The sequence below is a fragment of the Lepidochelys olivacea genome, assembly GCF_965140295.1.
Source record: "Lepidochelys olivacea isolate rLepOli2 genome assembly, chromosome: 3".
Taxonomy (NCBI): domain Eukaryota; kingdom Metazoa; phylum Chordata; order Testudines; family Cheloniidae; genus Lepidochelys; species Lepidochelys olivacea.
In genome coordinates, this window is record NC_140413.1 from 15,411,678 (window position 1) to 15,434,387 (window position 22,710).

The following is a 22,710-nucleotide window of genomic DNA, read 5'->3' on the forward strand; positions in this document are numbered from 1 at the left end:
TTCCTTTCAAGATGTTTAAAAGTGGTGGAACTTTGATATGGCACGAGTATGTTTGCTTCTGGGCTTACCGCCCTAGCCAGCCTGTTCCAACCCTTTCAACATTTTTATATTAAAAGACAGCAAAGTTAGCAAAACAAAGAAGGGGAAAAAAAGGATCGGAAATTCAGAGAACTATTAAATCAGGGCAGCCTTGCTGCCAAATACATCTGGTAAGCAAATGAAACATCTTGCCACACAGAGGTATACCCGAAGGTTATCACCTGCTTCTGTGCCAGGCACAAAAGTCAGTGGATGTGCCCAATGAACCACTGCATGGATCCAGTAAAAATTATGTTTTCTCTGTTAACATTAAAGCACTTTGTTTATAATTATTTCAAATGATCCTGTGACTCAAAGTGAATTGATACTACAGCTGATTGGGAACCAAAACCTCCATTCCATGGACGAGTCCAACATTTAAAAAAAATAGTTCCAAATAGGAATGAAAAGGCAAATTTCCCACAAATTGAAAATTCTGAAAAACTTCAATTTGGTACCATTGAAACATTTTGTTTCAATAGTGAGCTAGACCAGACGGATGAGGGCAGTATCTTTTATTGAACAAGCTTCTGTTGGTGGAGAGGACAAGCTTTCAAGCTCCACAAAGCTCTTCAGGTCTAGAGAAGGTAACCAGTGTCCAAGCTAAATACAAGCTGGGACAAACTGTGAGGTATAAGGGGTTCACACATGTTGTAGGAGACCACTTAAAATGAAATGGACAATTAACACTTCTGCAGTTGTACAACAATGGAGGGTTAGGGCTGGTCTACACTGGGAACCTACATTAGTACAGCTTCATAGACTAACCGGGTTGGAAGGGACCTCAGGAGGTCATCTAGTCCAACCCCCTGCTTAAAGCAGGACCAATCCCCAATTTTTGCCCCAGATCCCTAAATGGCTCCCTCAAGGATTGAGGCCAATGCTCAAACCACTAAGCTATCCCTCCCCCCCAAGAAAATTCCACACCCCTGAGAGATATAGGCCATGTATACACTACAAAATTATGTCGATCTAATTTATGTTAGCATACAGCCACCACAGTTATAAAATTGCTTGTGTGCATGGATATTTGGCTCCTTGTGTCGGGGGTGCGCGTCCTCACCAGGAGCTCTTGTATCGATTGTATTGTCAGAGCGGGGCATTGTGGGATGTCTCCTGAAAGCCAGTAACAGTCCACATAAGCAAAGCAGTGTCTACACTGACACTGTGTCAACCTAATTACGTCAACTGTGACTCTGTGCAGCTCAGGGAGGTGGTGTTACTAAAACGGCATAGAGAGGCACTTATGACAGCAGGAGTCAAATTTAAGTGAAAACACTTCCACAGCTAGGTCAACACAAGGCAGATTACATCGACCTAACCATGCAGTGTACCAGGCCATAGCTATGCCAGCCTAACTCCCAATGTAGACCTACCTACCGCCTTTCAGGGAGGTGGATTACCTACACCGATAGAAGAACCCCGCCTGCTGGTGTAGGTAGTGTCTACATGGAAGCACTACAGCGGTGCAGCTGCGCTGTAGTGTTTTAAGTGTAGGCAAGCCCTTAGTAGGCAGCAGGGAGTGTTATAAATTGCTGTAATGGGCCATCAAACCAGTGTCCTCTTAAGTCCATAGTTTTTAGTGCCTAGCAGAGTTATGAATTAAAGTTCCCAGGCTTGCCTGAGACTAACACAACTACAACACTTGTTTCAATAGTGTCATTTTGATACATTTCATTTGGACTTTTATACTATATTAAAAGATTAAATATTATATGCATGTATATATTGCATACATCATAATATAATATAATATTAAAATTAATATTTAATGCCATATAAAAGCCAAAATGAAATTGAAATGACACCACAGAAACAAAACCTTCTGACACTGTCAACATGAAATGTTTTGACTCTTTTCCACTGAAAATGTCATTGTCATGTCCATACAACATGCTCCAGTTTTTGACAAAATTGGATTTTTTGATTGAAAACAGTTCTAGATAAAATTTGCCCACCTCCTCTAACCAATAGTAAGCTTGCTGCTTTATAAATTCACCCATTTGCCAGCAGAGTGCACCATAAACCTTAAACCAAATGGACAAATGTAAGCAATGACTGTGTTCATTTACTGCCAGAGACACGAGGGCAAGCAACTGCATCTCTTGGTTTCCATAGTAACTTCTCTGTACCAGTTAAGCTTCAAATGGCAAAAGAAATCAGCTGCCTCAGCTCTTTCATCAACAACTTCTTCTCATCTTACCTTTGGAAATATCACACATTACCAGGAGCTAGTTCCCCTGCAAATGGTACTGCTGAAGCTGTTGCGAGGCCCTATAATCAGACCCCTCTGCTTTGATTTATCTTGGGAACACAGTAGGATTCATTAATTCTCACTTCAAGAATCTTATACCCCATAAATTCCATTTGAAAAACCCAACCACTTCACCCCACTTCTCAGGAAAGATATAATAGTCACAGGCTGTAGTGTGAGCTCACTTTACTATGATCTTGTTACCTCTGCTAAACATACTACAGAACATTTACCAGCCTGCTAAGGAGAGTGATCATAAATAATTAAAATTAAACCACACTTGTCACAATTAGAGATAAGCGGATGCTGCAAAACTTCAGTTCCTGAGTTCACATATATTAGCGAGTTTATCCTAACACCCCAGTTAGGGAAGTAATAATCACCCCAAAGTTTGGTGAGTGGGGGTTCTTGGTATTTGATTTTGACCTATCTTTGGCCAAACTAAACAAACAAGTGCTATTGTGTGATATAATACCCTGGAGTTGTTTGGGTAAATTTTTATCATGTGTTCATCTACTCACAAATTGTGATCATTTGCGTTGGATCTCCTAGTCATCAGTGTAGACAAGTGCCTGATCCAAAGACCATTGAAGCCAACGGAAAGCCTCAATGGGCATAGATCAGGCCCATATTGAAGGTTTTCTGTAGATAGGGGACAGAAGGAGTTATGACTACACATTCTTTAGTGCTGGACATTTTCTGGAGTTTGTGAATGTCTGATGGGTTCTACAATACTGATGTCTTGGCTAACCAACCAAATCTTGGAAAGTACACATGATTAACTTGAGACCATGGCCATGGGTGCATTAGAAATGCATAACACAGACAAACTGTTTCTCTAGCAATTTGAGGGGTCTCTGGATTTCACCCACTAATGTGGAGGTAGGAGATGGGACAATTCTCCTGTCTGTAATAATAATTCTTAGTACTTATAAAGCACTTTCCACTATGAAAGCACTTTGCAAAAGTTATCTAATTAATTTGTGCAGCAGTAAATGGTTACCAAGGAATGTGTTATTAGGTTTAAGGACTAAACTAGTGGCTGGAGGCTAAAAAAAAAGTTCAGATATCTCTCAGCCTGGGACTGCCTGCAGCCTATGGATCACCTGATGTTTGGCTCTATGATCTTAGGGACTGGATCAGGCAGGAGGTAAACAATAGGCAAGGTAGGTGGGTCTGCAACCATGCTGACTGCTGGTGCTCCCAGTGGCTGGAGTCCAGTGCAGGTACAGGCTAACAGGGCTAGCTCTCATAGATAAAGGAAACCTGGACATGGGCAGCTGGTGAAGCTTCCCCTGGGGGAGCCTAGCTCCCTGCCTGCCTCTCCCACCCATGGCCCTGCCCACCCTCAACCCCTGCTCCACCCAGGCGAACTCCCCACTCTGCCCCCCCACTTGCTGCGTCCCTCCTCTCCTCCCTGCCTCCCCTGTGAGGCCCCTGCCGCACCCCACATCCCTCCTCTGCTCCACTCCCCTCCCCCGCGAGGCCCCCGCCACCTGCCGCTCCCCACATCCCTCCTCTCCTCCCTGTCTCCCCCATGAGATCCCTGCAGCCTGTTACTCCCCACGTCCCTCCTCTCATCCCTGTTTCCTCCGTGAGGCACCCGCCTACCTGCAGCTCCCTGCGTCCCTCCTCTCCTCCACTCCCACCTGCCTGCAGCTGCCCGCGTCCCTCCTCTCCTCCAGCCCTGTGAGACCCCTGCTGCCTGCCACTCCCTGCACCCCTCCTCTCCTCCCTGCCTGCCCTGCAAAGCCACTGATGCTCCCTGTGTTCCTCCTCTCCTCCAACCCCCTCCCCCACCAAGCCCCCGCCGCCTGCCGCTCCCCGTGTCCCTCCTCTCCTCCACCCCCTCCCCCGCCAAGCCCCCACCGCCTGCCGCTACCCGTGTCCCTCCTCTCCTCCACCCCCTCCCCCGCCAAGCCCCCGCCTCCTGCCACTCCCCACGTCCATCCTCTCCTCCACCCCCTCCCCCACCAAGCCCCCGCCTCTTGCCACTCCCCACGTCCGTCCTCTCCTCCACCCCCTCCCCCGCCGCCTGCCGCTCCCCACGTCCCTCCTCTCCTCCAACCCCCTCCCCCACCAAGCCCCCGCCTCCTACCGCTCCCCACGTCCGTCCTCTCCTCCACCCCCTCCTGTGCGAGGTGCCAGCTGCCTGCTGCTCCCCGTGTCCCTCCTCTCCTCCAACCCCCTCCCCCACCAAGCCCCCGCCTCCTGCCGCTCCCCGTGTCCCTCCTCTCCTCCAACCCCCTCCCCCACCAAGCCCCCGCCTCCTGCCGCTCCCCGTGTCCCTCCTCTCCTCCAACCCCCTCCACCACCAAGCCCCCGCCGCCTGCCGCTCCCTGTGTTCCTCCTCTCCTCCAACCCCCTCCCCCACCAAGCCCCCGCCGCCTGCCGCTCCCCGTGTCCCTCCTCTCCTCCAACCCCTCCCCCGCCAAGCCCCCGTCTCCTGCCACTCCCCACGTCCGTCCTCTCCTCCACCCCCTCCTGTGCGAGGTGCCAGCTGCCTGCTGCTCCCCGTGTCCCTCCTCTCCTCCAACCCCCTCCCCCACCAAGCCCCCGCCTCCTGCCGCTCCCCGTGTCCCTCCTCTCCTCCAACCCCCTCCCCCACCAAGCCCCCGCCTCCTGCCGCTCCCCGTGTCCCTCCTCTCCTCCAACCCCCTCCCCCACCAAGCCCCCGCCTCCTGCCGCTCCCCGTGTCCCTCCTCTCCTCCAACCCCCTCCCCCACCAAGCCCCCGCCTCCTGCCGCTCCCTGTGTTCCTCCTCTCCTCCACCCCTCCCCCACCAAGCCCCCACCGCCTGCCGCTACCCGTGTCCCTCCTCTCCTCCACCCCCTCCCCCGCCAAGCCCCCGCCTCCTGCCACTCCCCATGTCCATCCTCTCCTCCACCCCCTTCCGCACCAAGCCCCCGCCGCCTGCCGCTCCCCACGTCCGTCCTCTCCTCCACCCCCTCCCCCACCAAGCCCCCGCCGCCTGCCGCTCCCCACGTCCGTCCTCTCCTCCACCCCCTCCTGTGCGAGGTGCCAGCTGCCTGCTGCTCCCCGTGTCCCTCCTCTCCTCCAACCTCCTCCCCCACCAAGCCCCCGCCTCCTGCTGCTCCCCGTGTCCCTCCTCTCCTCCACCCCCTCCCCCGCCAAGCCCCCGCCTCCTGCCACTCCCCACGTCCATCCTCTCCTCCACCCCCTCCCCCACCAAGCCCCTGCCGCCTGCCGCTCCCCACGTCCCTCCTCTCCTCCAACCCCCTCCCCCACCAAGCCCCCGCCTCCTGCCACTCCCCACGTCCATCCTCTCCTCCACCCCCTCCCCCACCAAGCCCCCGCCGCCTGCCGCTACCCGTGTCCCTCCTCTCCTCCACCCCCTCCCCCGCCAAGCCCCCACCGCCTGCCGCTCCCCACGTCCATCCTCTCCTCCACCCCCTCCCCCGCCAAGCCCCCGCCTCCTGCCACTCCCCACGTCCATCCTCTCCTCCACCCCCTCCCGCACCAAGCCCCTGTCTCTTGCCGCTCTCCACGTCCGTCCTCTCCTCCACCCCCTCCCCCACCAAGCCCCCGCCGCCTGCCGCTCCCCACGTCCGTCCTCTCCTCCACCCCCTCCTGTGCGAGGTGCCAGCTGCCTGCTGCTCCCCGTGTCCCTCCTCTCCTCCAACCCTCTCCCCCACCAAGCCCCCGCCTCCTGCCGCTCCCCGTGTCTCTCCTCTCCTCCAACCCCCTCCCCCACCAAGCCCCCGCCTCCTGCCGCTCCCCGTGTCCCTCCTCTCCTCCACCCCCTCCCCCGCCAAGCCCCCACCGCCTGCCGCTCCCCACGTCCGTCCTCTCCTCCACCCCCTCCCCCACCAAGCCCCCGCCTCCTGCCGCTCCCTGTGTCCCTCCTCTCCTCCAACCCCCTCCCCCACCAAGCCCCCACCGCCTGCCGCTACCCACGTCCCTCCTCTCCTCCAACCCCCTCCCCCACCAAGCCCCCGCCTCCTGCCGCTCCCCGTGTCCCTCCTCTCCTCCAACCCCCTCCCCCACCAAGCCCCCACCGCCTGCCGCTACCCACGTCCCTCCTCTCCTCCACCCCCTCCCCCACCAAGCCCCCGCCGCCTGCCGCTCCCCACCTCCGTCCTCTCCTCCAACCCCCTCCACCACCAAGCCCCCGCCTCCTGCCGCTCCCCACGTCCGTCCTCTCCTCCACCCCCTCCCCCACCAAGCCCCCGCCGCCTGCCGCTCCCCACGTCCCTCCTCTCCTCCACCCCCTCCCCCACCAAGCCCCCGCCGCCTGCCGCTCCCCACGTCCGTCCTCTCCTCCATCTCCTCCCCCGCCAAGTCCCCATCGCCTGCCGTTCTCCACGTCCGTCCTCTCCTCCACCCCCTCCCCCACGAGGTGCCAGCTGCCTGCCGCTCCCTGTGTCCCTCCTCTCCTCCAACCCCCCCCCACCAAGCCCCTCCTGCCTGCCACTCCCTGCGTCCCTCCTCTCCTCCCTGCCTCCCCTGCAAGGTCCCTGCCGCCTGCCACTCCCTGCATCCCTCCTCTCTTCCCTGACTCTCCCATGCGGCCCCCGCCACCTGTCACTCCCTACATCCCTCTCTGCTCCACCCCTCTCCCGTGCGAGGCCTCCACTGCCCGCAGGGATGCAGCAGGCAGGGGGACCTTGCTGGTGAGGAGCGGGGAGGAGAGGAGGGATACGGCGGGCGGGGGGACCTTGCGGGGAGGAGAGGACGGATACGGCAGGCGGGGGGACCTTGCAGGAGAGGAGGGGGAGGAGAGGAGGGATACGGCGGGCGGGGGGACCTTGCAGGGAGGAGAGGACGGATATGGCAGGCGGGGGGACCTTGCAGGAGAGGAGGGGGAGGAGAGGAGGGATACGGCGGGCGGGGGGACCTTGCAGGGAGGAGAGGACGGATATGGCAGGCGGGGGGACCTTGCAGGAGAGGAGGGGGAGGAGAGGAGGGATATGGTGGGCAGGGGGGCACCTTGTGGGGGAGGGGGATAGAGGAGGGGCGTGGGGCAGCGGGAGCCTTGCATGGAAGGGGCAGGAGTGGTGGAGAGGAGGGACTCAGCCAGGCAGTGGCTGATGGTGGGGGCCTCAGGGAAGGGGCAGAGCAGGGACGGGAAGAGATGGAGTGCAAGCGGGGCCACCATGGCCCAGGTATCCTACGGCAGGTCGACACAGGCTGCACTGGGGGGGCTCAGGTTCTCCTGGCCTATTATACCTGCCACCTATGGACCTGGGGTTTTACTGGTGGACCTTGTGCTTACAGGAAGAGGGTGGGGCAGAGGTATGTGTGTGACAAAGAGAGGTTTCACAACTAAGCTGACTGTCCAGGGAAGGCAGAGGAGGGCATACCTCCCTGATTTCATTTTTACCTAAGACAGGACTGAAGTGATAGAAAGTAAAACATGACTCATCAGGGATGTGCCGTGAACTTAAGGGCTCTGGCCTGGCTTCTCAAAGGTATTTAGTCACCTAATGCCCACTGAAATCTGTGCCTCAATCCTCAGCCTCTAGTCCAGCTGCTTTTGTGCTGTTCAGGGAGATAGTGGTCCTAAACGGGGACGGGAGTGAAGGCTAGCCACTGCCTTGGGCTGGGCTGGGCTTCCACGGCTTCTGGGCTCTCTAGCAGCCTCTCTTCTTGGGCAAACTTCTTTTCCTGCCTCTCCACTCTCTGGCCAGCTTCACCGTTTCAAGTTCCCCTTCTCCAGGTAGAGCATGGTTTGCAGGTGCACTTAATTGGCACTGCTTGTGAGCATGGACACTCCTTAGGCTTGTGGGGTGTGTCCCATCACAATGTACCCTAACTACAAAGTCACACAGGGAATCTGTGGCTGAGCTGGGACCCGAACATACATCTCTCGAATCTAACCACAAGATTAACCTTCCCATCTGATAAGCAACACACGTGCATGGTGCTTAACAGACAAATAGAAAACACAGAATCTGCCCAGCAGACTTTACATTCTCAGGTAAGGTGCAACCTGAAGAGTGATTGAAAACACTCTGCCAGATCTTCAGCAGGTGTAAATTAGATCAGAGGTCCCCAAAGTGTGGGGCACGCCCCCTTAGGGGTCACGGAGGAAAGTTCAGGGGGCTGAGGTCTGGGCCAGCCCGCATGGGAGGCGGGGAGGGAGTGCCACCCAGTTCTGCTCCTGGCCCCAGCCCCGGGCCTGGCTGCTGGCCCCACACCTGGAGCTCCACTCCTGGCCCTGCACATGGGGCCCCAGCTGCTGGCCCCGGGTGGGTCTCCACTCCCAGCCCTGCCGCCACTCCCAGCTGGAGCCCCAGCCTCGGTCCCCCTACCCCTGTCCACATTTCCCCTGAAGCCACAACCCCACTCCCGGCCCTGGTAAGGGGGGGCGTGATCCTGAGAAGTTTGGGGACCACTGGTATAGACCAATTGACACCAGCTGAGGATCTGGCTCTCTGGCGGGAGAGGAGAATGGAGGAGAACTGTAGCTGCACTGAGCTGAGGTCATAGCTTTAGCTCAAGCGGTGCGTGTCATAGAGGTACTAAGGGGTGTTTGTTTATTTTTGACACTTCTGTGTGAATGCTTTAAAGAGGAGGTCTGGGGCTTCTCCACTGCAATAACACAGGCTAAGAAGCCAAATCAGATCACTCCCTTCTCCTAATTAATTTTTCAATAAGATGTCACTATTGTGAAGGCTACGACAGCAAACCAGCTGTGCCAACTAAACACAATCCTGAGACCCTTGGAAGCAGCTCCTGATCTTGATTAGGCTTGTGCAAATTTGGAGTAACTCCTTTACATTCACTGGCCCAAACTGATTGGCAATGATACCTTACGCTATTTGGGCACATCTTAGAATATGCCAATGACATGAAATATATGAATGACAATGTGCTTCATTTTTTTAAGTGTGAAACCTCCTTGCAAAGACTTGGTAGTGCACCCTACTCACCAGTGTTGTCCTGCTGCTTGGTGTTTTTTATGTATGCAGAGAATTTGGAGAAGATATCTATCCCCGCAGTGTTTGATTCATGATGTGTAGCAGCCAGCTTGGGGTACCTGAAAAGGAGAGGAGCAGTCTGGAAAATAATGTTCTATTGTTACCAACAATATACTGATAATCACAAATGCTGTTTAGAGAAAGAGGGGGGGAAAATATCCCTATTCCCGGAACTGTAATTATGGCTGTCATTTATCTCAGCAGGACAGCTTGGCAAACCCCTTTTAATAATACTGCTGTCCTGGGAAGCCAGGCATTTGGAGAGTTACATGGTGATGGTTTTATGACAAGCGCTTAATGTGAACAGCAGCCAAGGTACAGTGGCCTTAAATCAGAAAGAGGCATAGATTTCTAGCAGGGTGTGGGGGAGTTTGGCAGCAAACTCCCTCTATTATCAATGGCAGACCTGTGCTTAATTCCCGGTGCTGAAAATATAGCCTAGAATGTAACAGCAAGGAGTATTAGTATAACAAAGGGGGACGAATGTGGAGTTTTGATTGTGTGTGGTTTTTTTAAAGAGACATCTGTTACAAAGGAGCATATTGATTTGAAAGACCAGAGCAGATTAAGGGCTTGATCCAAAGCCCACTGAAGTTAACATAAGGATGCATATCTGATCTCCTGCATCCAGCACTGGCCAACAGCTGATGAGTCAATAGAAGGTGAAAACATCCTTTTATGCAGCTAGACATTTTTCAGATTCATAGAACTTGAGGTCAGAAGGGACCATTAGTTCATTAATACAACCTCTTGTATAGCACAAGCCAAATAATTTCACCCAGTTACTCCTGTTTTGAGACCAATAATTTGGGTTTGGCTAAAGCAGATCTCCCAGAAAGGCATCCAGTCTTGATCTGAAGATATCAAGAGATGGGGAATCTACCACTACTCTTGGTAGTGTGTTCCAATGATTAATCACCCTCTCTGTTAAATATTTGTGCTTTATTTCTATCTTGAATTTGTCTGGCTTTCATTTCTTGCCATGCCTTTCACCCCTAGATTATAAATCCTTTTAGTACCTGGTATTTTCTTGCTATGAAGCTATTTAGACATTGTAGACAAGTCACCTCTCAATCTTCTTTTTTGCTAAACTAAACATATTGAATTCCCTTAGTCTCTCACTATAAGGCATTTTCTCCAGCCTTCAAATAATTTGTGGTGCTCTTCTCTACATCCAGTCCAATTTTTCAATATCCTTTTTAAAATGTGGACACCACAAACGGACACACTATTCCAGTTTCGGTCTCACCAAGGTTTTGAACAGAGTGTTGTGCTGTGTGTTAGGAGAAAACATCCTGCAAGTATTAATCATACAAGCAGTCTTTACACATGCAAGCAGAACCAGTGAAGTCAGCTGGACTGTTCTATGGGTAAAGACTATTCCAGTTGCAGGACTGGGAGCTTCTTATAAGCTCCATTCCTAATAAACTCTGACAGTAAAGCACAATTTGTTACTTTGGAGGTGCAAGCATCTCCTCCAGGAACTCTTCGATTTTGTTGATATCTGTCTTGACCTCTCCATTAAAAGTCAAGAATGGCGGGTGGGTTCCAGGGGCCAAATTGTGTAGATCAGCTGGCTTTCTGCAGAGAGACAAGGAAAATTCATGTTATCACCAGACATTTATTATCATAGAGCCCCACTGATGTTCATGGCACTCAGGAAACCAGTCACTTGTACCCCCTTATTTCATTCAGTATTCACAGTATTTTGAAAGAGTCCTATTTAATACACAAAATAATTTTTTTCTACAAATAATCAAGAAACTGAATCTCAACTGCTCTGTCGTGTGTCTTTGGCACTATGTGCCTGATGCAAAGCCCACTGAAGCCAATGGGAGGGGGAGTGTCTTTCGAATAAAGAGCAAACTATGGGCTATTGTGATGGTTTTCAAATAAATTAACCAATAACTTGTTACCTTTTCAGGTCAACTGTGGTGACATTAAATACAACCCCTTTGAGCCAGAGGATCATGAAGAGACGCTGTGAAAAAGGACAGTTCCCAATACTCTCTCCATCAATACCAGCCTAGGGAAAAGAAAGGGAAAATAATGAGTATGCACTATGGACTCTGCTCACATCCCATGAGAGGGAAAACTGGATATCGACATAAAAATTACCAGACTGAAAATAAACGATACTAGGCAACAGCACTGTAGGTTATCACCAACAGAGTAATGGAATTACTCCAGGCTTAGCTTTGGCCAGTAGTTTGAGTGAATATCCTAGCCCCTATCATGACACAAGGTCTGGCTAGGGAAAGTGGGTCCCTAGCCATTGTTTAGCTAGTTTCTGGAACATTGTATAGACTCTTAATTTTCCCTTTCCACATAAAATAGGCTGTGTAACAGAGCTGTTAGAAAACTCAGGGGCAGGTCTTCAGCTGATGTAGATTGTCATTGTCACGGGACTTCGATGGACCTATGACACTTTCACACTAACGGAGGCTCTGCCCCACAGTCCCTACTAAAAAAGGATCCAGGAGAAGACCTCCAAATCAGAATCCAAGCATTTCCAACATCCAGGGATATTTGGATCTGGAGTTCTAGTTTACATCAATAGAAGAAATAGGGCTCAAACTAAGACATTTGGATCCAGACCAAAATCTGAACTTTTGCAGAGTTCAAGGGAGATGTCTTCACCAGAGTTCCAGTCTGTGCCCATCCCTAGTAGCTATTGAGTTTCTTACAAACAGCTGCAAGACAATAAAAAACTGCTAGTCTTAGCATTGAGGAAATGGCCTGTTTTTTCCTTCAGAAGTTTATGGTCTTTAGCCATGTAAAGATATAAATAACACTGGCTAAGCTGAGCAAAAACTGTATCCAAGGTCAACATCCTTGCATAATAATTACCAGGGTGGCCAAAGCTTTCAGGATGATAATGGTTTTGATAAACTTAATTTTAATTTGTGGTATCATAGTGTTTAAAAGATTCTTATGATTCTGGTGAAGCAACCAACCTTCCCTTGTTTACTCATATGGGTTGAATAACTGATTTATGCATACAGAGTATGTCTGGGATATGGGTGATTAAATAATTTAGCAAATACGTGTTCTTTTCTTTTGAAAAAATATTGCATTACTGTCATAAGTTTGCAAGTTTTGTCTCCTTGGTACTGAAGCTGAGAGGCAGCATTAGTGTGTTCTAGAGCAGGAATCACTTCTAATTACTATAGCTCTGCAAAAGGTTTGTGTAGGCGGGGAAATAGTCCCGCTATTGTGGGAACTTTCCTGGCTTATACACTACCTGGTGAAGTGGGCTAGTGAAAGGATCTGAGTCCTCGCTCCCACTCCCTTTACCCAGAGGCCTCCCTGCCCTCGAGGGCTCCCCTTCCACTCTCCTGTGTGGCAGAGTCCTCATGGCCCCAACAAGGCCAGGCCCAGGATTCCTGGAGGGTTCGATCCCCAATCTTGTTGTGGTCACTTAGGGCAAGGGCTAGAGTGTCCCCACTCTGGGGTGCTCTCTCTGCACTGGAAGCTTCCCTGACCCACTGATCATTACATACAGTTCAAAGCAAATACAATTTATTAAACAGCAATCAATTTTTAAAAAGATAAGGAAAAAATGGGAAAGTTTAAAAGGAAAACACATAACTCCGCTCTGTGGCACTGGGACATCACAACCAGCAGACTCTGGAATATAAGGGAAGTTCAGAGTCTGCTCCTCACACATCCCAGGCCTCCTTCTCAGGCCCTGGCTGTGCTGCAGGGATGCTGCGGGCAAGACACTTGCTCTATGCTCTGACAGTGGCCACATGCCTTCAGGCTCTATGTGGCAGGACCCTTCTTCCCAGCGTCAGCCCCCACCCCCATCAGGATTACAATCCCTGCCCCCCCCCCCAAGTCTGGCCTGCAAGGCATCTTGGCTGGGGTGTCTCCCCGCACTCTATCCAGCTGGCTGCTCACCGCACCCGGCTCTAGACTGCCCCAGCTCCAGCTCCGCTCTGCCTCAGCACTGATGCTGCTCTGCCTCCAGCCCCCTGGGCTGCTTTTCTGATCCTCTGGCTCTAGTTGCTATAGCTCTGCTCCCAGCACAGGTCTGCTCTCTGGACTGCTTCTGTGGCTCTGCTCCAGCACTGGCCTGCTTCCTGGGCTGCTTCTCTAGTTTTCTGGCTGGTAGACTCTACTCCCCAGCTCAGCTTGGGCCCCTGCTCTCTCCTTAGCTCAGCCCCACCCTGTTCCGGGCAATTCCAGCTCAATCACATGGAGGATGGGATCCCCCTGGCCTCTGAGTCCCAACTCCTTTATTAGGCTGCCTGCCCTGTCAATCAGTCTGACTTGGAGGACTGGCCTCTCCCTATTGTTTCCAGGGACTGTCAGTCTCAGGGTCCTGATTTCCCATCGATCCTTCCCCTTCCTTTTGGTACTCAGAGCTAGCCAACCAAAAAAACCCACACTGAGTTTTAGTAAGGGGACAATGGTCCCCTTACATTTGCAATACAACCAGAAACCAGATAGAACTTGGCTGGTTTTTCCAAACTTGGGCTGTTTTGTTGAAAGATTTGCTGCTAAAGGTCATGAACCTTTCAGGTGACCAGGGCTCATTTTAAGGTGAGCCTGTGTTTGCAGAGACATTAGATTGACTCAATCTGCTAAATTCCAATTGATTTTTCCAGTCTTTTAGGAAGATAGGGGCCATTTGAAAAACTCTAATTTGGATCTAGGTTCAGATTAAAACACTCTGAGTTTGAAGACATTCAAATCTGAAGGTTTGGTTTGGATAGCAGAACCTGGGGTAAAGCTGAAGGAAATACATTTGCACAAATCCCTGGGAAGTGGAGTAGCCCAGTTTTGCACAGCTCTGCAACATAACATAGTTATTTCTGTTCTGCAAATTGCATGGTAAGATCAGACACTGAGTTACCATGGAAAACTGGGCACTTCCACGTTGTTGGACCCAAGTAATTATTGTGAAATTACACCCATTAAACCAGCGCCAGTGCCTGTTAACTTCTTACTTTTCCTGAAATGAGGGTAGTGCTATAAGTGGATATGCTGGCCTGAAGCCAAATTCTCCTCTCCTGAATATCATGGCAATTCCACTGAAGCTACAGCCAGCCTATTATATGGATAAACATTTGGAGAACAATATAATGGCCACTGAGTCCAAGGAGAGATCAGTGTAGACAATGGGCCTTACATATGTCTCGTTTACACTGGTTTATTAATTCCATTGTGTCTGATTCACTGTTGCCCAGCCCTTTGTGCGAAGTGGTTGTGAAATGTCACCACAGGTCACACAGCCTGTCAGTGGCAAAGTGGACAGTAGAACCCACCTAAGTTCCCTCTAAGCTACGCGGCCACACAGCTGCCTAGTAAGCCCTGCACAGGGGCTCAGGGCTGCAGCGGGGAGAGGCGCCCCACCCCGCCAGCCCCAGCGTGGACCTGCCCCGGATTTCCTGCAGCCGGGGTAGAGGAGCCCCTTCCTCAGCCCGGCCCAGGCCTGCCACACATCACCTTTGTACTGGTGCACATAACAAAATTCTCTCTTTGCAGAAAATATAGGCAAGGTTCTGTTAGTTCAGTGAGTCTTCCCTCATTACTAATAATAGCAGCCAGTATTTTAATATGCAACAGTCAGAACAAGATAAAAAACCTTACATAGGTAATAACTTCAGAGGGCAAGCCGGACATTCTTGGATCATTTGTGAAGTCTATTAATATGCCAGGAAGAGAAGGGAGCTTCGAGGCTTGCTCAGATTGAGTAAGTTTGCATGATAGCATCTACATATCAATTAAATAAAAGCCCATTATATACTTGTCTAGGACAACATAGAGAATAAATACCATTTTAGTTCAAATAAAAAGCCAACGCAGTGGACAAGGAAGAGAGAGGCTAATAACTGGCAAATTGAAGAAATTAGATTTGTTCTTGCTGCTATTCAAATTGAATTTGCCATAGAAAAGCAACTGCATACGTGGTCTCTATTGCATAGTGAAGTGGATCAGACATTCATTCATAAGACAGAAACTTGACGATAGATGTTTCCTCACCAGATTTAATGCTCACACTTTTTTCCTGATGGTGACTGGGGTTGTATTTGGGGATTGTATGTTGGTGGTTCAGGAGCTAAGCTAAAATTTTCTGGAAATTTATATTTCTTAAAGTATCTGGAGTGTAAGGGATATATCTATGGAAGGGTAACAAAGCTCTCATGACTGCTCAGAAATCACTTCTTGCCCTCAGAAACACTGATCAGCCAATGCCTATATGTTCTAGTGAATAAGGGCCTGACCTTGCATATCTTAATGCATATGAGTGATCCTTACTCATGTGATTAATGAGTACTTTAAGGTTTGCAGGATCAGACTCTTACTGCTTATAACTTGATAATACTATAGAGTTTGTGGGGAGTGGGATTTCTCTAGAACTGTCTCCCTCCATCTTTGAAACATCCCAGTTTGCTCATGTGGTGTCAATTAAACTCAGAGGAATTTAACTGCTAGTAAAAGGTGTCTGTTATTTTTCTGATTACCCTCCAGATTCTTAAATACTAAAAGTCCAATTACAAGAGGGTCCTCCCCTGGAACTCAGTATAAACATATTAGGACAACTCCACCATCTCACCAGCTGCTTGCCTCTAAGTGGGTCGGGGAAGAATGAATGGGATGTTCTGTCCTATTACATATAGGAGACTCCTCCGTACATAGTTCAGCTACTTTTATTTTATTAATTCTACAATGCAGGGTAGAGGAGAGCAGGGGGGTTGGTAATTCACTGAAGAACAAAATCAGGTGGGTTTAAAAACAGGTGTCAGTAACTTTGAGCCTGATTCAAGTATTTATTAATAGTATCAGTCAGTACCTAGAGACCCCAACCGCTGTCCAATGTAGTTAATAACTGTGATCAACAGACTCTCTCTAAGTGCAAGCTATTATATCTAGTAAATGTAATAGGCTCTCTCACTCGTTCCTGAAATAGTCCAGCTGGTGTGCCCACTCTGATATACCATCTCACAGAGGGAAATGAACATTATTTTAATTAACCTTAAAAAAACCATGCAGCTTCACTTCCAATTATTCCCAGAAAGCAACAACTTGAAAGGCAAAGCAATACTGTCATTAATTATGGTAATAAAAATGACTAAGCATCCAGTTTAAGTATTGTAGCAGAATATTGGAAAGTGCTGGATTTCTGGAGGATCAGGATGTATTCAGAGCCATCTTATCTCCTTGTGTTTTAATTTTTCACTGTACTGGGATCATTCTGCATAATGGTATGAAGTTTTTTTCAGGTCCCTTTGGACACTGGGGCTTGTATGCAGATGTTTTTGATGATGCTCATATAATTTTCTTTTTCAAAGGGATTTTAACAAGTTAGCAGAAACAGGAACACTAATTGATCTACATATTTCCTGGTGAGGATTAACGAGAGATTCAGTTTTATCATTCTTACTATCAAAATCTAATTTCATGCTACACAGCATTACGCCCTCTCTGTTTTATAATTGGGAAGGAGTCTGCCTTTTGACACTTACTCTAGTTACTCTTAGAACCCCAGGGGGAAGTAAAAACCCTATCTGAAATGTAGACCAAGCCAGGAAATGTCCTATTTATTGTGCCATATTAAATATTTACAAGATGAGCTCAAGCATGCCAATGCATTCCTGTAGTGAAGAGCTTTTAGTGTTTTTTCTGTAAGATGTTCTTGTCCAAATATTAAAGCCAGTGTGCTGTTTGGAGTGCCATCAATGGAGAGACAAGCTAAGAAGGGGATATTCATAGTGTGGTACTGTTAGGTCTCCATTAAGAACTTAATCGGGTATCATAGGCATTGTGTAAGACAGGACTTTCTCGTTGACTGTAACCCCGGTTCTTGAAAGCATTTAACTATGAGCTGAAATACAGGGTAACTATATGCTTGTCTTCATGCATGTACTTAAGTCCCATTAACTTCAATAGGAGTTAAGCATGTATTCAAGTACTTTCCTGAACAGGAGCCTATAATAGCAATACATTCTCAATTTAACGTTTAAACTTTGTTGGACTCCTTCCAAGACTTCAGCTCTTGTTGCTTGGAATTTCCTCTAACAATCCTGAAAAAATACATATACTTGGAAATGGCACCATTGGTGGATGTGCCAAATAGGAATGGAATATTTGCTAGAGAAACTGGAGGGAGAGTAACAAAAAGGAAGAGCTGAGGTTCTTCAGCCAGCTCCACAAAAGCCAGCCAACAGTGGTGTTCATATTTGGTCCCAAAACCCTACATATTTTATATTCATTTAAACCAAACTTGGTCAGCATTATTAGCCACTTGGCTGATTTGCATTCCTGCAGCATTTAGAATTTTGTGTGTGTGTGTAAGGGCGCTGCACACCTGTGGCCCTTAGGATCTTAACAGGGGCAGAACTGCATTTGGGAGATCCCTCAGGTATTTATAGTGAGGAACTATTCTCTTCAGATCTTATTCATACACAAATAGTGCCATTTTCTAACCCTTGCTGTTCAACTGAATGCTAGTCTGAACAGTCAGATGGCTTGATCCTTCCCTGAGGAGTTACCATTGAATCTCATAATTAATAATCAAAGTGTTAATTAAGTGGCATGTTGGAGAGAGCCAGTGAACATGCATTTTGTGGGAGACGCCCATTCAGAATATGTGAGGGAAGGAGATAAGCCACTGGAAGCTGAACCTGCTCTGGGAATTTTTCACCATATGTAAGGAGATGCCTTCAAAGGTTGAGTTCACAATTTGCAAAGGCACAGTCTCTCATTATAACATAGCTTTGGGGAAAGTAGGATGGCTGTATGATTGGACACAGGATCAAGAACCAGGGATAAATGGCTTCCTATGTGACTTTAAGCAAGTCATTCAGTCTCTGTGCCTGAGGGTCCTTGTTTGTAAAAAGAGGGTAATAATATCCAGCTCCCAGGAATTTTGCCAGCCTTTATTAATTACCATTTGTGAAGTGATTTCAGATCCTCAGATAAAAGTGTAAAGTATTATTATTACTTTTGTGAGTCCAGCATGGTAAGAAAGGAATGCAGGCACAGCCATTCCAGGTAAGCCTATTAGTACTTTTAGCTCTACCTATAATAGTGGCCAATTAAGCTATTAACCTTTCGCCTTGATGAATTTATTTCTACTGTTTGCTTTTTGTCTCTTAACAAGTTTCTCATTCATTACAATAATTTAACCTCTCACCTCAAAGCAGCGGGTTTCATTGCCATAGAAGCCTCTCATGAAGAATGTTCTCAAAGGCTTTTTGAAAATCAAAAAAAATGCGACCAAGATTTTCAAAAGTGACTAGTGGTTTGGGGTGCCTCCATGGCTGGTTGCCTAAACTGAGACACCTTAAAGAGGCCCAGTTCTCAGAGGGTGGGTGCTTAACACTTCCTGAAAATCAGGCCCCTTTAAGAGATATCAAATTGGGTACCCCAAAACTGAAGCACTTAAAACCATTAGCAAATTTTGAAAATGTTGGCTTAGATCTACCAGTTCTCCTTTATCCACTATTTTGCTGATTCTCAGAGAATTCTGGTATATTAAAAAAGCTCTAGAAGCCATGCTGCTTTGTCCCTATTATACTGCTAAGGTTGCTTACGTGAAGAACCTAAAAAGAAAAGGCGTACTTGTGGCACCTTACGAAAGCTTATGCTCAAATAAACTGGTTAGTCTCTAAGGTGCCACAAGTACTCCTTTTCTTTTTGTGAATACAGACTAACATGGTTGTTACTCCGAAACCTTAGAGACTAACAAATTTATTTGAGCATAAGCTTTCGTGAGCTACAGCTCACTTCATCGGATGCATGCAGTGGGAAATACAGTGGGGAGACTTTATATACACAGAGAACATGAAACAATGGGTGTTACCATACAGACTGTAACAAGAGTGATCAGGAAAGGTGAGCTATTACCAGCAGAAGAGTGGGGGTGGGGGAAACCTTTTGCAGTGATAATCAAGGTGGGCCATTTCCAGCAGTTGACAAGAACAGTAGGGGGGGAAATAAACAAGGGGAAATAGTTTACGTGGCAGAGTCAGTGCAATGTAATGAAGATGTCAACCACTTCTGATGTAAAAGGGGTTAACTAGGAACAGAATATTTGGTATTTAGTCTAATAGCAAAAATTACTGTTTGTCCTATCCCTAATTCAGAGACTGTGATGTGTTCTTTGCAGCCAGGATTCGGGACGTATCATTCCAATCCCCACTTATATTGATCATCTACTATTTAAAAAAAGAAGAGAACCTCAAGTGGTCTGCAAACCCAAATAAAAAGAGAACCATGTCTTGAGTCAATATATTGTTCTGATCAATCTCTCCTTCTTTATCTTGATAACAGTCAACATTATTAATTGGTTTATATACACATTCTAAAACAGACTGGAAGGTCATTGGCCGTGCCAGAAATAGGACACAGGCCTTCTGATCAATGGAATAGCTAGGAATGGAAATTTGGGTGGGCCCCAACTTATAGTGGACAGGCAATGATCAGAGAGCTTGGCCTGGCCCCTTTTTGGCTCTGGCACCTTGGGATCCATTTCCTATCCACTGCCCAGTCCCCATCACCTCTCATGTAATGTACTGTTTCCCATATTGCAGAAGCAGCAGTCCCTGTTCTGCTCTGTACTGTTGCTGCAACTGCCTGGCTCTGTCTCTGTCTGCTTCTGGTTGCATGGCTGCCCATCCATGGGCTGGGAGGAGCCCATACAGGTTAAGGACTATTTAGAAAAGCTGGACATCCACAAACCCATGGGGCGGATCTAATGCATCCGAGGGTGCTGAGAGAGTTGGCTGATGTGATTGCAGAGCCATTGGCCATTATCTTTGAAAACTCATGGCGACCGGGGGAGGTCCCAGACAATTGGAAAAAGGCAAATATAGTGCCCATCTTGGAAAAAGGGAAGAAGGAGAATCCAGGGAACTACACACCAGTCAGCCTCACCTCAAACCCTGGAAAAATCATGGAGCAGGTCCTCAAGGAATCCATTTTGAAGCACCTGGAGGACAGGAAGGTGATCAGGAATAGTCAACATGGATTCACCAAGGGCAAATCATGCCTGACCAACCTGATTTCCTTCTATGATGAGAAAACTGGCTCTGTGAATATGGGGAAAGCGGTGGACATGATATATCTTGAATTTAGCAAAGCTTTAGATATGGTCTCCCACAGTATTCTTTCCAGCAAGTTAAAAAAGTATGGATTGGATGAATGGACTATAAGGTGAATAGAAAGCTGGCTAAATCATCAGGCTCAATGGGTAGTGATCAATGGCTCAATGTCTAGTTGGCAGCCGGTATCAAGATGAGTGCCCCAGGGGTCGGTCCTGGGGCCAGTTTTGTTCAACATCTTCATTAATGATCTGGATAATGGGATGGATTGCAGCCTCAGCAAATTCAGGGATGACACTAAGCTGCGGGGAGAGGTAGATACACTGGAGGGTAGGGATAGGGTCCAGAGTGACCTAGACAAATTGGAAGATTGGGCCAAATTAAATCTGATGAGGTTCAACAAGGACAAGTGCAGAGTTCTGCACTTAGGACGGAAGAATCCCATGCACCGCTACAGGTTGGGGACTGAATGGTTAGGCAGCAGTTCTGCAGAAAAGGACCTCATAGTTACAGTGGATGAGAAGCTGGATATGAGTCAACAGTGTGCCCTTGTTGCCAAGAAGGCTAACGGCATACTGGGCTGCATTAGTAGGAGCGTTGCCAGCAGATTGAGGGAAGTGATTATTCCCCTCTATTTGGCACTAATGAAGCCACATCTGAAGTATTGCATCCAGTTTTTGTCCCTCCACTACAGAAAGCATGTGGACAAATTGGAGAGAGTCCAGTGGAGGGCAACAAAAATGATTAGGAGGTTGGGGCACATGACATAAGAGGAGAGGCTGAGGGAACTGGGTTTATTTAGTCTGCAGAAGAGAAGAGTGAGGGGGGTGGGATTTGATAGCAGCCTTCAACTACCTGAAGGGGGTTTCCAACGAGGATGGAGCTAGGCTATTCTCAGTGGTGGCAGATGACAGAACAAGGAGCAATGGTCTTAAGTTGCAGTGGGGGAGGTCTAGGTTGGATATTAGGAAACACTATTTCACTAGGAGGGTGGTGAAGCACTGGGATGGGTTACCTAGGGAGGTGGTGGAATCTCCATCCTTAGAGTTTTTTAAAGCCTGGCTTGACAAAGCCCTGGCTGGGATGATTTAGCTGGGGTTGGTCCTGCTTTGAGCCGGGAGTTGGACTAGATGACCTCCTGAGGTCTCTTCCAACCCTCATCTTCTATGATTCTTTGACGTATCCACGAGACCACACTGCCTCTCTGCTTTCTCCTACGGTGCCTTCTATACCTGGAACAACTTCCTGACTCTTTTTGCTCCCAATCTTCCCTGTCCTTCTTCAGATACTTCCTTAAAAGCCACTTCTTTCATCTGGCTTCCCAGCACTGACCCCACTCCTGTAACTGTTTTAAAAGTGGAAAGAGAACAGATTCCATGACCCCAGCAAACAATATTTGTACATTTACAAAGGAATTTACGCAGCTAATCTTATCCTGTACATTCTTCAACCTGTCCTTACACTTCACCGCTATCACATCTCGTTGTCCTATGCCTTACTTAGTTTGTGAGCTGCTCCAGGAAAAGTTGTCTGTAATTTCTGATTGTTTGTAAAGTGCCATAAATATTTATGGAATCATTTAAATAAATACATAATGATAAATTAAAACTCAACTCCTGGCACTCTAGAGTAACTGTGCTAACCCAGTATCTGCTAGACTCCACACAGGAAGATGCACTAGTCACTGCAGGTTCCTGGGTAAATAAATATCAATGCTACCTGAATGTAACCACAATATAGCCATCCTCCTTGCTCTCAGTGCTAGGATTATGCTGATATAGCCCCTCACTTCTCTCTGCTCCTTCACAGATTCATAGGGTGAAAACCTAGCCCAATGATGTCAATGGGAATTTTGCCATTTACTTCAGTGGGGCTTGGATTTCACACATAGCTTTTAAGGCCAGAAGGGACAATTATAATATTCTTTTCTGACCTCTTGTGTAACACTGACCATAGATTTCACTCAGCAATTCCTGCATGAAGCCAACAAATTGTGGCTGAACTAGAACATATGTTTTAGAAAGATCGTCATTATAGTTATCCTGGACATAGAGTGGTAATAAAAGCCCCTCTAGTGGTACAAATTTGTACTGTAGTGGTGAATACCTGGCTCCATTGTAGCCAGTGGCAAAACTCCTATTGACTTCAGCGGTGCCAGGATTTCACTCAAGTTAACTAATGTACTGGTAGGTTTACCACCACTGGTAAAATATAATTTTCTTTCTTTCTCTCTTATTAGTTGTTGTGACAGGGTGTATGAACCCCGTATTGACAGAGAAAGGGCTGGGGAGGCTCTGTATGCTAAGGTAGCTCTGCCAGCCAGGTATGGTAGGGGGAGACCTTCAAAAAGAGGAAGCTGTAGCACACAAAGGTGGGAAGT

The 22,710-nt window shown here is 48.3% G+C and overlaps 1 protein-coding gene and 1 long non-coding RNA gene across 3 annotated transcripts in view; one reads left to right on the plus strand and one right to left on the minus strand.

Annotated features, from left to right (window-relative positions):
• Window positions 1–11,331, plus strand: part of LOC311517535 — a 48,202-nt gene extending 36,871 nt beyond the window's left edge. Inside the window, exon 3 of the long non-coding RNA XR_014710731.1 lies at window positions 11,201–11,331. This is a non-coding gene — a long non-coding RNA (uncharacterized lncRNA). The remainder of the gene's footprint in view (window positions 1–11,200) is intronic.
• The window catches only part of CLIC5 (chloride intracellular channel 5), a 117,783-nt gene that overhangs the window by 24,774 nt on the left and 70,299 nt on the right, over window positions 1–22,710 (minus strand). For both annotated transcript variants that reach the window (XM_084622430.1, XM_084622431.1), the window contains exons 2-4: window positions 11,193–11,302; window positions 10,732–10,857; window positions 9,229–9,335 (exon numbers count right to left, since the gene is read on the minus strand). In XM_084622430.1, the coding sequence (XP_084478556.1) occupies window positions 9,229–9,335; window positions 10,732–10,857; window positions 11,193–11,302 (343 nt within the window). The remainder of the gene's footprint in view (window positions 1–9,228; window positions 9,336–10,731; window positions 10,858–11,192; window positions 11,303–22,710) is intronic.